Below are 13040 nucleotides of genomic sequence, written 5' to 3' on the forward strand. Positions count from 1 at the left end.
CTCCAACTAATAAAAAAAAATGAAAAAAAAAAAACTGGAAATAGAACTGCCATATGACCCAGCAATCCCACTGCTGGGCATACACACAGAGGAAACCAGAACTGAAAGAGACACATGTACCCCAATGTTCATCACAGCACAGTTTACAATAGCCAGGACATGGAAGCAACCTAGATGTCCACCGGCAGATAATGGATAAGAAAGCTGTGGTATGTATACACAATATAGAATATTATTCAGTAATTAAAAAGAATGCATTTGAATCAGTTCTAATGATGTGGATGAAACTGGAACCTATTATACAGAGCGAAGTAAGTCAGGGAAAAAAAAAACACCAATACGCATATATGTGGAATTTAGAAAGACGGCAATGATGACCCTATATGACGATCCTAGATGCAAGACAGCAAAAGAGGCATAGATGTAAAGAAGAGACTTTAGGACTCTGTGGGAAAAGGCGAGGGTGGGATGATTTGAAAGAATAGCATTGAAACATGTATATTATCACACGTAAAACAGATGACCAGTGCAAGTTCAATGCATGAAGCAGGGCACTCAAAACGGGTGCTCTGGGACAACCCAGAGAGATGGGGTGGGGAGGGAGGTGGGAGGAAGGTTCAGGATGGGGGGACATGTGCACCCATGGCTGATTCATGTCGATGTATGGCAAAAACCACCACAATATTGTAATTAGCCGCCAATTAAATTAATTTTTAAAGTAAAAAGAAAAAATAAATGACAGGGCTTTGAGCCTGCGAACAGCTGACCAAATGCCTGCTGAGTGTAGAGCAGGCTCCAGGTCAGAGTTGCCAGATCTAGCAAATAAAAATAGGGGACGCTAAAAATGTGTTGTCGTTGATTCAAATTTAACTGGGTTTTCTGCATTTGACCAGGCAGCCCTACCACAGAGGCAGGTGGAGGCAGGGCGTCTGCAGACATTTCAGGGAGATTAAGGGGCCAGGGTAGCGTCAGAGGAGGTAAGGAGGGGCCCCAGAAAAGTCAAGGGTGGCCATATTGTGCACTTCTCCGGGGAATAGCTCTGGGAAGGCGAACTTATCGGCTCTTCCAAGCGTTGGCCAAGGGCTCTTCTGGGAAGGCTTCTCCGACTTTTCAAGGCTCCTGCGCCGCGGACTCCCCGCAAGCCCGGCCGCCCTGTGCCGCCGCGGGCGGGGAGGAGGCGAGGGAACAGCCGCCCGCGGAGCAGGAGCCAGCGCGGTAACCCCGCCTTCCGCGCCCGCGGGGGAGGGGCCTGAGCGAGGAACCCGAGAGCGCGTTCTCGCCACCGGATGACGAGTTGCAGGATAACATGGAGTCGGGCAAGATGGCGCCTCCCAAGAACGCTCCGAGAGATGCCTTGGTGAGTGCGAAGGATGCGCGGCGGGGTGCGCGGCTCCGTGCGGCCATATCCGGGCCCGAGAGGTGGGCCCGGGCGGAGAACCTGGTGATGGGCTTGCAGGCCGAGTTCAGTCCTGCCACGGCCGCCAGGAGTAGACTGGCGTGCCCTGGACCCCAGGGCTCTCTCCCGCCACCCTGGCGGCCCGGCTGGAGGGAGGCTGGCGCCCTCCGAATGCGCAGGCCGGCGGCCCAGCTTTATCTCCTGGACCTTGGGCCCCGGCCACCTATCCGTCCCTCCCCGTCTGCGAATCCTGACTCGTAGGTCCTGGGTTTTGATGCTAAGTTTCCCCGGTAGCCACATCTGAAAATGACAACCAGCTGTAGCCACCTCTACCTAGGGAGGGAAAGCCAACCCGGGACTTTTTCTTCTCTTTGCCCCCGCCCCCACCCCCACCCGCACCCCCACCAAAAAAAAAAAAAAAGTTTTCAGCAAAGAGGACTCCGAGGGCATTTGGTGTGATCTTTGTGGGGCTTCACAGGTGGCGCTAGTGGTAAAGAACCCTCTTTGCCAATGCATGAGACGTAAGAGACGGCAGTTAAGAGAACACTGGAGGAGGGCATGGCAAACCACTCCCGTATTCTTGCTGGAAGAATCCCACTGACCCAGAAGCCTGGCGGGCTACAGTCCATGGGGTCGCAAGGACGGAAGCGACTTAGCATGCGTGTATGACACTTGCTTGAGAGGAAAAGGATGAGTACAAATTTGGAACCCAGAGAAGGGGGACCTTGTATTACAAATTAGAATTATTACCTTCTGTCCAGCCTTGATTTCTATACCTCAGTTAAGCATCTGACATTTTTCTTTGAATCCACAGGTGATGGCACAGATTCTGAAGGATATGGGAATTACAGAGTACGAACCAAGGGTTATAAATCAAATGTTGGAATTTGCTTTCCGTAAGTTAACATCAAAAATTTGCCTAACTTTTGAATTTGAAAAATCGTTCATTGTAAGAACATTTTCAACAAAATTACTTTTAACAGTTAACGTCATGACATGTCATTATATACACTTATCCAAACCCACAGAATGTCGAGTTCTATGAGAGAACCATAATATAAACTATCGATTAAGAGTCAGACATGACTTGGCTACTAAACAACAACAGACAAGTGATTATAATAGGTCACTATAGGTCTATCAGTTGTAACAGATGTGCCACTCTGCAAGGAATATTGATAATAGGGGATGCTATGCATGTATGGCTGCAGGGGGTATATGGGAAATCTCTATATTATCCTAAATTTTGCTGTGAACCTAAAACTACTCAACAAAAATTAAGTTTTTAAAGTATGTGAAAAAAATGTCATAAAATTCAGAAAGCAATAAAAAGGAGCTCACGCTAGGGAACAGTATTTATATTGTGATCATCTGTTTAAAGTTGATCGTATAGATAGAACAATTAGACATTAAAACCAAAATTCATAAACTTTCTGGAAATTAGTGAAACTTTTTATTAAGAAAAGTGGCCATAAATATTAAGCTATTTTCATATGTTTAAAAAATAATGTTTTGTTGTTAAAGGATACGTGACTTCAATTCTGGATGATGCAAAAATTTATTCAAGCCATGCTAAGAAACCTAATGTTGATGCAGATGATGTGAGACTGGCAATCCAGTGTCGGGCTGACCAATCTTTTACCTCCCCTCCCCCAAGAGATGTGAGCAAACTTTTATTTGAAGTTCATTTTACTTATAGTTTTTAATTGTTGTTCTAATAAGCATTTTTTTTTTAGTTTTTACTGGATATTGCAAGGCAGAAAAATCAAACCCCTTTACCACTGATTAAGCCATATGCAGGACCCAGACTGCCGCCTGACAGATACTGCTTGACAGCTCCAAACTATAGGCTAAAGTCCTTAATTAAAAAGGTAAGAATTTTTAGTCATCTTAGCTTTTTAAAAGGGTAAGATGTGTTAGGGGAATTTGTAGAGAGCAAATTCCTGTAAATAGTGCAGGAAATTAAAGGCTAAGTTAAATACTAAATTTATAATCTAGAATGAGGGAGCTACTGAAAACCGTTATTAAAGATGGAAGTTTAAAATCTTTTTTAAAAGTCAAATGAGTTTTCTAAAGTGTGAGACCTAAGCATATACTCTGTTCAGTTTTAAAGCCTAAACTTCATGCTTACTTAAATGTTAACAATTTCCTTATGTTTCCGGACAAGGAAACAGTCACCTGCTGTGAATTTTCCTGACAAAATGAAATATTGCTTCATTATCCATCACCAAACTCTTTGTGCCACTCCTCAATACATGGGAAAACTTGCCTAAGATGGAGGTATATTAGGCTTTTGTTAGATGCATGTTAATTTAGCTTCATGGGCATAATAGACACCTTCTTATACCCAACAAATGACAGAGATTAAAGTGCCATATATAGTACTTTATAAGGTATATAATAGAAAATATTATAGAAAATAATATAATAGAAATATAATAGAAAATAAAATACTATATAAGGTAATTAATAGAAAACTTGGGTCATCACTGGGATGACCCAGAGGGATGGGATGAGGAGGGAGCTGGGAGGGGGGTTCAGCATGGGGAGCACATGTACACCCATGAATGATTCATGTCAGTGTATGGCAAAACCACTACAATATTGTAAAGTAATTAGCCTCCAATTAAAATAAATTTTTTAAAAATAAATAAAAATTAAAAAAAAGAAAACTTGGGCCTTTAATTCTGCAGTTTATTTAAATGTTCAACTTCACAAATTCTTGTAGCTAAAATTCAGTGCCAAATGCTGTGTGAAGAGTTTTACAGGGATTATTCAATTCTCACAAGAATCCTATGAAATAAGTATTGTTATCCCCATTTGACAGATAAGAAAACTGAGGCACAAACAGATTAAATAACTTGCCAGGGTCACTCAGTGATAAAGCCTGGATTCAAACTCAAGCAGGTAGGCTCCAGAGCCTACATTCTTTACCACTATACTATCCTGAATTTTTAGCATCTAAACTATTGAACTTGTGAACATTTTTGAAGTTCAGTTCAGTTCAGTCGCTCAGTCATGTCCGACTCTTTGGACCCCATGAGTCGCAGCACGCCAGGCCTCCCTGTCCATCACCAACTCCGGGCGTTCACTCAAACTCATGCCCATAGAGTCGGTGATGCCATCCAACCATCTCATCCTCTGTCATCCCCTTCTCCTCCTGCCCTCAATCTTTCCCAGCATCAGGATCTTTTCCAATGAGTCAGCTCTTCACATAAGGTGGCAAAAATACTGGAGATTCAGCTTCAACATCAGTCCCTCCAGTGAACACCCAGGACTGATCTCCTTTAGGACAGCCTGGTTGGATCTCTTTGCAGTCCAAGGGACTCTGAAGAGTCTTCTCCAACACCACTGTTCAAAAGCATCAATTCTTCAGTGCTCAGCTTTCTTTATGGTCCAACTCTCACATCCATACATGACCACTGGAAAAACCATAGCCTTGACTAGATGGACCTTTGTTAGCAAAGTGATGTCTCTGCTTTTTAATATGCTGTCTAGGTTGGTCATAACTTTCCTTCCAAAAAGTGTCTTTTAATTTCACGGCTGCAGTCACCATCTGCAGTGATTTTGGAGCCCAGAAAAATAAAGTCAGCCACTGTTTCCACTGTTTCCCCATCTATTTGCCATGAAGTGATGGGACTGCATGCCATGATCTTAGTTTTCTGAATGTTGAGCTTTAAGCCAACTTTTTCACTCTCCTCTTTCACTTTCATCAAGAGGCTCTTTAGGTCTTATTCACTTTCTGCCATAAGGGTGGTGTCATCTGCATATCTGAGGTTATTGATATTTCTCCCAGCCATCTTGATTCCAGCTTGTGCTTCTTCCAGCCCAGCGTTTCTCATGATGTACTCTGCATATAAGTTAAATAAAGCAGGGTGACAATATACAGCCTTGACGTACTCCTTTCCCGATTTGGAACCAGTCTGTTGTTCCATGTCCGGTTCTAACTGTTGCTTCCTGACCTGCATACAGGTTTCTCAAGAGGCAGGTCAATTGGTCTGGTATTCCCATCTCTTTCAGACTTTTCCACAGTTTATTGTGATCCACACAGTCAAAGGCTTTGGCACAGTCAGTAAAGCAGAAATAGATGCAATTTGGAACTCTCTTGCTTTTTCGATGATCCAGCGGATGTTGGCAATTTGATCTCTGGTTTCTCTGCCTTTTCTAAAACCAGCTTGAACATCTGGAAGTTCTCAGTTCATGTATTGCTGAAGCCTGGCTTGGAGAATTGTGAGCATTACTTTACTAGCGTGTGAGATGAGTGCAATTGTGCGGTAGTTTGAGCATTCTTTGGCATTGCCTTTCTTTGGAATTAGAATGAAAACTGACCTTTTCCAGTCTTGTGGCCACTGCTGAGTTTTCCAAATTTGCTGGCATATTGAGTGCAGCACTTTCACAGCGTCATCTTTCAGGATTTGAAATAGCTCTACTGGTATTACATCACCTCCACTAGCTTTGTTCGTAGTGATGTTCCTAAGGCCCACTTGACTTCATGTGCCAGGATGTCTGGCTCTAGGTGAGTGATCACACCATTGTGATTATCTGGGTCATGAAGATCTTTTTTGTACTTATTCCCAGGTCTCATAACTCCCAATCTTTACACTACACCATAACAGAGTAAATGATAAATCATCAGGCACTGGACTTGCTTTCTAAAATATGACCTAATGCTTTCCCACCACTGTGAAAGTTCTCCCCATGTTGGGGTACATTTGTACCTCTGAAATTCCACTATAAGGAGTTTCTTTCTTTTTTGGTTAAGATATTAACTAGTTAAGATTCAAAAATCATAAGGAAGTTAGCTGTTATACCCAAATAAGACTCTACTTCAAACTTTAAAAGTATATAGAATTACATATTTTATATATACATTCATATCCATGTTGATATAGATATGTATTGTTTCTATTACTTGTGTTTATATGTGAGTGTGCAGGTGTGTATGTGTGTGTGTCTATGTATTTGTGAAACCCCTAGTTTAAATGTTGCATTAGAACACTGAACAAAAAGGCATTCTTGCCATCAGGTATCCATTGATAATTCACATCAAAAATCCTAATTTCATTTCCTGGTAAGTTTAGGTGTCAAGTCTGAGCAACATTAAAACTAATTTGTGTTTTAAATCCCCTAGGGACCTAACCAAGGACGACTAGTTCCACGGTTAAGTGTTGGAGCTGTTAGTAGCAGACCCACCACTCCAAGCATAGGTAAGTGAGAGGGAGAAATGGCTTTTCTGGCTGGTAAAGAAGAACTGCCCCAGCACTTGATTTTGAACTACAATCCAAGTCAAAAATGGAGTGAGAAATTCCCATATGTGTTGCCATTAATACTTTTACTCATCCTCTAATATAGCTGTAAACATGTATTTTATCAGATTTCAAAATGAGACAGCCACAAGGAATATCTGATCCCAAATGAGGATAGACTTGGATGTTACTCAATATTATTGTATATACTAACTGTGGTACCAATAACAAAAGTTTAAGCTGTGTTCTTTCTGGCTTTTATACAAATGAAATTGCCAAACTCACTCATGGCAATAGCCTACCTATTATCAGAAATTAAATTACTGAGTAAATTGGCAAGAGATGCAATCAAAAGAAGTTTAAAATACACAAAGCTCAGTCATGTCTGACTCTTTGCAACCCCATGGACTATAAAGTCCATAGTATTCTCCAGGCCAGAATACTGGAGTGGGTAGCCTTTCCCTTCTCCAAGGGATCTTCCCAACCCAGGGATCAAACCCAGGTCTCCCACATTACAGTCTGATTCTTTACCAGCTGAGCCACAAGGGAAGCCCTAAGAATATCAAAGAAAATTATTTTTAATGTAACCTTTTCAAAAGTAGTACTATTATCCTGTATTGGTCAGTGAGCACCCCTTCAAACTGTCTCCTATGTCATTTTTAACAGGTCTCCATCATTCTTTGAGCATTTCTTGCTTGCTGGCACAAGATGTTCCAAGCTCATCTTATATTTTCTTTACCCCAGTCCCAGAATCATCCTTTCTCCAAAGAACCCTCATTCCTTTTAGTAGAGAATGGTATTTAGAAACCATAATGTCATTGTTATTTAGATAATAAGAAACACATAAATAATTGATCTAGATTTCCTGGGGTTTTTTGGTTCTATATTCCTGCTGGATTTCTTTCATAGTCAAAGTCTTTTCAGAGAAAAGAATCCCCTTCTCTTTGACCAGTAGTGATTTCTTGGTTTTTATTGCTTATAACTTGAATCCTATAAGTGCTGTATAGCTCTAGAGTAAGCAGCATTTGATTTTTGAGATGTGTAGACAATCTTTCATATTTTCAAGGTGTGAATTCACATTTCGGCATTTAAAACCAGCCTGGTACAGTATTAATTGTACACTTCTAATTATATGCATGTCCTTTATAGGCAGGAGTTTGCATATATAATTTCTGTAACTTTTTGATCATATACTGTTCATCTGTTGATTCATAATACTAAAGTGAATATCAACTTTTTAAAAACTCTAGGCTGTGGTAATCAGTTACATGTGTTGGCAAGTTAACCAGTTTTAGTTATCAGTTGTGATTTTTATTCCTAGACATTTATTGTACATGTTTTAGAGATTTTATAATCTGTAATGGACAAAGAAACATTCACCTGCTGTGAATTTTCCTGACAAAATGAAATATTGCTTCATTATCCATCACCAAACTCTTTGTGCCACTCCTCAGTACATGGGAAAACTTGCCTAGAGATGGAGGTATGTTAGGCTTTTGTTAGGTGCATGTTGATTTAGCTTCATGGGCATAATAGACACCTTCTTATACCCAACAAATGACAGATTAAAGTGCCATATAAGGTATTAATAGAAAACTTGGGCCTTTAATTCTGTAGTTTATTTAAATGTTCAACTTCACAAATTCTTGTAGCTAAATTCAGTGCCAAATGCTGTGTGAAGAGTTTTACATAAGGGATTATTCAATTCTCACAAGAATCCTATGAAATAAGTATTGTTATCCCCATTTGACAGATAAGAAAACTGAGGCACAAACAGATTAAATAACTTGCCAGGGTCACTCATGGCAATAGCCTGCCTATTATCAGAAATTAAATTACTGAGTAAATTGGCAAGAGATGCAATCAAAAGAAGTTTAAAATACACAAAGCTCAGTCATGTCCGACTCTTTGCAACCCCATGGACTATAAAGTCCATGGAATTCTCCAGGCCAGAATACTGGAGTGGGTAGCCTTTCCCTTCTCAGTGATAAAGCCTGAATTCAAACTCAAGCAGGTAGGCTCCAGAGCCTACATTCTTTACCACTATACTATCCTGAATTTTTAGCATCTAAACTATTGAACTTGTAAACATTTTTGAAGTTACTTTGTGCTTATTTCCAATGATTTTTTCTCACCTTTCATTAACTCCATGTGTTTTGAAGGTAATTTCTAGTAAGCTAAAGGAAAGCAGAAATTGAACCTATATAATAAGTCATCTAATTAACATGGTCTGTTAATTACAACTATAGCAACCCCACAAACAGCATCTGTCCCAAATAAAGTTGCACCTCCAGTGTCAGTGACAAGCCAAAGATTCACGGTGCAGATTCCACCTTCTCAGTCCACACCTGTCAAACCAGGTAACATGATGGGTGGGACATGGGGGGTTGAAAGTTGTTCTTTTAAATCTTTCTGAATTTTAAAATTTGTGAGTGATTGTCATTATTGAACAGTTTGTATTCCCATAGCAATAATTGAATTGTTTTACTATCATAACAGGAAGACGGCAGTAATGCTGCAAATCAGGGTTCATCAGAGGAGGTCTAACCCCATTAAAATTGTATGAAATTTTACATATGTAACATTTTGGGAGGAAGGGAGAGATTTCAACATGATCCTCAGATTCTCAAACAACATAGTGTTAAATCTCAAGAAAATAATACAAAAAAAAAAAAAAGAAAATAATACAACTTAGTGTATATCAAATGAAAACTGTATGTTTATTCAATTCATGGAAGTATAGATAGGAAGTTTGAATATAAGTAGAATTCTAACATAGTTTATTCTTGAATAAGTTTAGATTTCAGATCTTCTGAAACTATGTACCATAAACTACTTATATAAAATATTGGTCTGTAAGGGAAGGATGATTCCTGATCTTGAACATATGCCTTTAGTGTGTTGCATGATGAATCCAGTCTACTGCTTCCCATGACTAAGTACTAATTGAAATTGTAGGTAAATTTAAAAAAAAAACCTAACAGAACTCCTTTAATCTTATACTAGATATTAAGTACTTTGAAACATTAAAAAATGTAGTTTAACTCTTAATGCAGTATACCACCTCAGTTTCTTCTATGATAGTTTTACTTCATGCCTTTTTAAAATTGTTTATTTATTTGACTTCATGCTATTAAAATTATTATTAGAATTACATTCAGCTTTGTGGAATACTTGTTACTCTTAGAAGCATTATACTTTGTGTACCCTATTGCTCTGGGTCTCATTTTTTAATTGAACATTAAGGGAAGGTAGTATTTTAATCATAACTCTGCCAATATCTTTATCTAGAGGCCTGTTGCCATCTTTATCTTTTATAAAATTTTTGTCACCAAGAAAACAGGATTACATTTTTTCCTTCCAGATTGAGTTGGTGTAGTATATTCTTGGTTATCAAAATACTCAGAGCTTTTGGATGCTGAAATGGTAAACATTCATGATATATGAAGAAACATATACATAACTGTAGTATCTTAATTACATAAAAGTGGATGCTTAATTTTGTAGATACACAAACGAGACCTAGGACACAAACAGTAAACTGCTTGTGATTATGGATGACTTTGGTTTTTTGTGTCTTGTGTTTTTTTATTTTCTTTTATGCACATTAACTTTTAAGAAATGTCATTTTTAAAACCTTTAAAAAAAAAAGAAATTATTATGAGAATTACATTCAGCTTTGTTGAATACTTTTTGCCGTATGTTTCTGATTCTATGTAGTTCATAGTTGGGGTGTGTTTTCTCCTCTGTTTACAGTTCCTGCAACAACTACAGTTCAAAATGTTCTGCTTAATCCTTCAATGATTGGGCCCAAAAATATCCTTATTACCACCAACATGGTTTCATCACAGAACACAGCCAATGAATCAAACCCACTGAAGAGAAAACATGAAGATGATGATGACAATGATACTATGTAAGAAATACAATGTAGTCTCTATGCATTTCAAACTTGTAGTTGGTTCTGAATCCATATACCAAACTAGAACATTCTTGATCTCAAGTTTTATCTTAGAAAACTTAAATGTAGCTGCAGTATTTTTCACGTTTGTTTAAACTATTAGATTTCTTAAGGGTACCAATGTTTTTTCACTAGGCTTAAAGTATAAAAAGCTAAGTGCTTGTTTTTTAATGGTTTCATTCATGTTGACTCCTGCTACAGTAATTCTATTTTTGGAAACAACTTTCTGCAATGTATCTGAGGTAGCACTTAAGTTTCAGTTTCTAAGCCTGATCAATGGACTAATATTTAATAGCCCAATTTCTAATCTATATTTAAATACTTCTTTTGAAGATGAAATAGTCGCTTCTGTCATCACATGCTTTTTTGACCAAATCTCTTAATTTAGCAAACATTTTTTGGAGGGGATGAATTTAAACGGATTCTGAATTTATTTTGAAGATATTTAAACTGTAACCTCCCACCTCCTCAGCCCCATTTCTACATCCTATTCGTTTTCTGCACTACCTCCTCTCCACAGGCTTAGGTTTCTCCCTATTGCTCTTTAAAACTGGACTGTTTGGAATATAACTCCTGATAATATAGTTGTGTCATTTTTAAAAACCTGCTTCACATGCCTAATGGTCTGTGGTTTACTTTAACTGGAAGATTTACATTTGCTGTTTTTCTCTCCATATCAGAGCAGTTGTTTTATCCCTTGCCTTTTATGCCCTTTGAGCATTCCTCTGCTTTTGACAGGTAGTTTCTGGGTCAGTTATATTCAGTTTCAACCTTATATTCCAAGTTGATAACTACACCATATTTCACATTTCAAAATTTAACACAGAAGATGGTATAGCTTAAAATCTGCCTTGATAAGTATATTTACACTGGACCTAGGCAAAACCACTGAAGAGCAAATGTTTTCTTCCTTTTTACCACCTGCATATATGTTTTGATCACTACTGCTTGAACCCTACTATTGGTATAATGCAGATCAATTTTTAGCTTGTTGCTGAGAATGTCACACATAAGATGGGATCACACCTGAAAGTTTTCTAAGGGTTTTCCTTCCTATAGAAGGCCGAAGCAAACAAATTAGTGTGATGTGACTTGCATTTAGGTGTACTCTGTATAGGCTTTCCAATAATATTGCCAAATACCTTTCCCTATTTTCCACTTGTACACATCTAAACGCCTTATTGGGAAAAACTACAAAGCTTTCAAAAACATAAACAGGCTTGTGTTGTTTTTGTTAAGTGACATATTCAACATAGGAATACTTTTGTAAAACTTCTAAAATAAATTTTCATATCACAATTTAGAACTTATAGCCAAAGATCCTCAAAACTTAAGACGCAGGTTAAGTTTCATCTTAGGATGGTGCTTGATACATCAAAGAAAAATAGTCCAGTAACATGGAAGAAATGTCTCATCAAAACTGTGATTCAGTGATTTTGGATAATAGGAAAAGGTGATATCAAACTTATAAAAATAGATCTGATCATCATAGGAGAAATGTTCATTATGTAGCGTAGGATGTCATTACTTGAATGTTCTCAGGGAGGCAGCATGTCAAAGGCCTAGGTTCTAGTCCTGGCTCCATCACTAACCAACTGTGTGACCTTATTTCACCCATGAGCCTTGTTCTCACTAGTAATAGGAAACTGACACCAACCCTGCCTACCTCACAGGGATGTTGTGAGGGTTTAATTGGTATATGACAAAGTTCTTTCAGAATTGTAAAAATGCTATATAACTGAGGAATTGTTAACATATTTGTTCTAAGATTATTAATAAAAACTTGAACTTATTTCTCATATTTTATTTAAGGGATTCAAAGAGGATGAACAAGGCCCATTAATTCTGAAATCCAAAAGACAAGATTTGCTTAATGGATGAGTGAATTATAAATCAAGGAATAGCTTGCTTTTATTTGGAATCAGAATGTGACTCATCATAATGAAACCAAAATAAATATGAAAGAAAATATGGGTTTAAATCTGTTAATAACATAACATGCTCTTTTTAAATTACTTTTATTGGAATATAGTTGCTTTACAATGTTGTGTTAGTTTCTGCTGCACAGCAATGAATCAGCTATATTATATATATATATATATATATATATATATACACCCCCTTTTTAAAATTTCCTTCCCATTTACACATGCTGTCTTTAATGGGAATTTATACATTTAACTGAGCCAGCCAGTGGGTGGTTTACTCTTTCAGATAAAGACTGCTTTATCTTGCAGATCTCCCTTTCCTAATTACATTGGCCCATTCCAGCATCAAGAATGACATCAGGCAGAAGCACTTCTAGGTGGAATTTTTAAAAGATGTACTACAGTAAATTAGGTAACTGTCATCCTAAATTCTTCCTTCTACAAGTAGGAAACAAGTGTCTTTAATTGGAATAAGAATATAAGGATACAGTCAGAATTCAGGGAATGGA

At 38.1% G+C, this 13040-nt stretch overlaps 1 protein-coding gene across 3 annotated transcripts; it reads left to right on the forward strand.

Annotated features, from left to right (window-relative positions):
- Positions 1–1085: 1085 nt before the first annotated feature.
- On the forward strand, positions 1086–12572 carry TAF9B (TATA-box binding protein associated factor 9b). 3 transcript variants are annotated; one of them, XM_043459248.1, is made up of 8 exons: positions 1113–1357; positions 2211–2292; positions 2921–3057; positions 3133–3267; positions 6528–6603; positions 8892–9002; positions 10399–10558; positions 12416–12572. In XM_043459248.1, exons 1-8 carry the CDS (start codon positions 1307–1309, stop codon positions 12444–12446), a joined length of 783 nt encoding a protein of 260 aa, XP_043315183.1. In that variant the 5' UTR covers positions 1113–1306; the 3' UTR covers positions 12447–12572. The 3 variants fall into 3 exon arrangements, with proteins under 3 accessions (XP_043315185.1, XP_043315183.1, XP_043315184.1); XM_043459250.1 differs by lacking the exon at positions 8892–9002 and having other exon boundaries at positions 1086–1357; XM_043459249.1 differs by lacking the exon at positions 12416–12572 and having other exon boundaries at positions 1210–1357; positions 10399–12395.
- Positions 12573–13040: the final 468 nt, after the last annotated feature.

The sequence above is a fragment of the Cervus canadensis genome, chromosome X (genome assembly GCF_019320065.1).
Source record: "Cervus canadensis isolate Bull #8, Minnesota chromosome X, ASM1932006v1, whole genome shotgun sequence".
Lineage (NCBI taxonomy): Eukaryota > Metazoa > Chordata > Mammalia > Artiodactyla > Cervidae > Cervus > Cervus canadensis.

Bases quoted from the DNA above. Each gene is read 5' to 3' on its own strand.
- TAF9B (XM_043459248.1), top strand. From the start codon at position 1,307: ATGGAGTCGGGCAAGATGGCGCCTCCCAAGAACGCTCCGAGAGATGCC. The intron at 2,293-2,920 runs GTAAGTTAACAT...TTGTTGTTAAAG, and splicing joins AATGTTGGAATTTGCTTTCC to GATACGTGACTTCAATTCTG. The intron at 3,268-6,527 runs GTAAGAATTTTT...TAAATCCCCTAG, and splicing joins TAAAGTCCTTAATTAAAAAG to GGACCTAACCAAGGACGACT.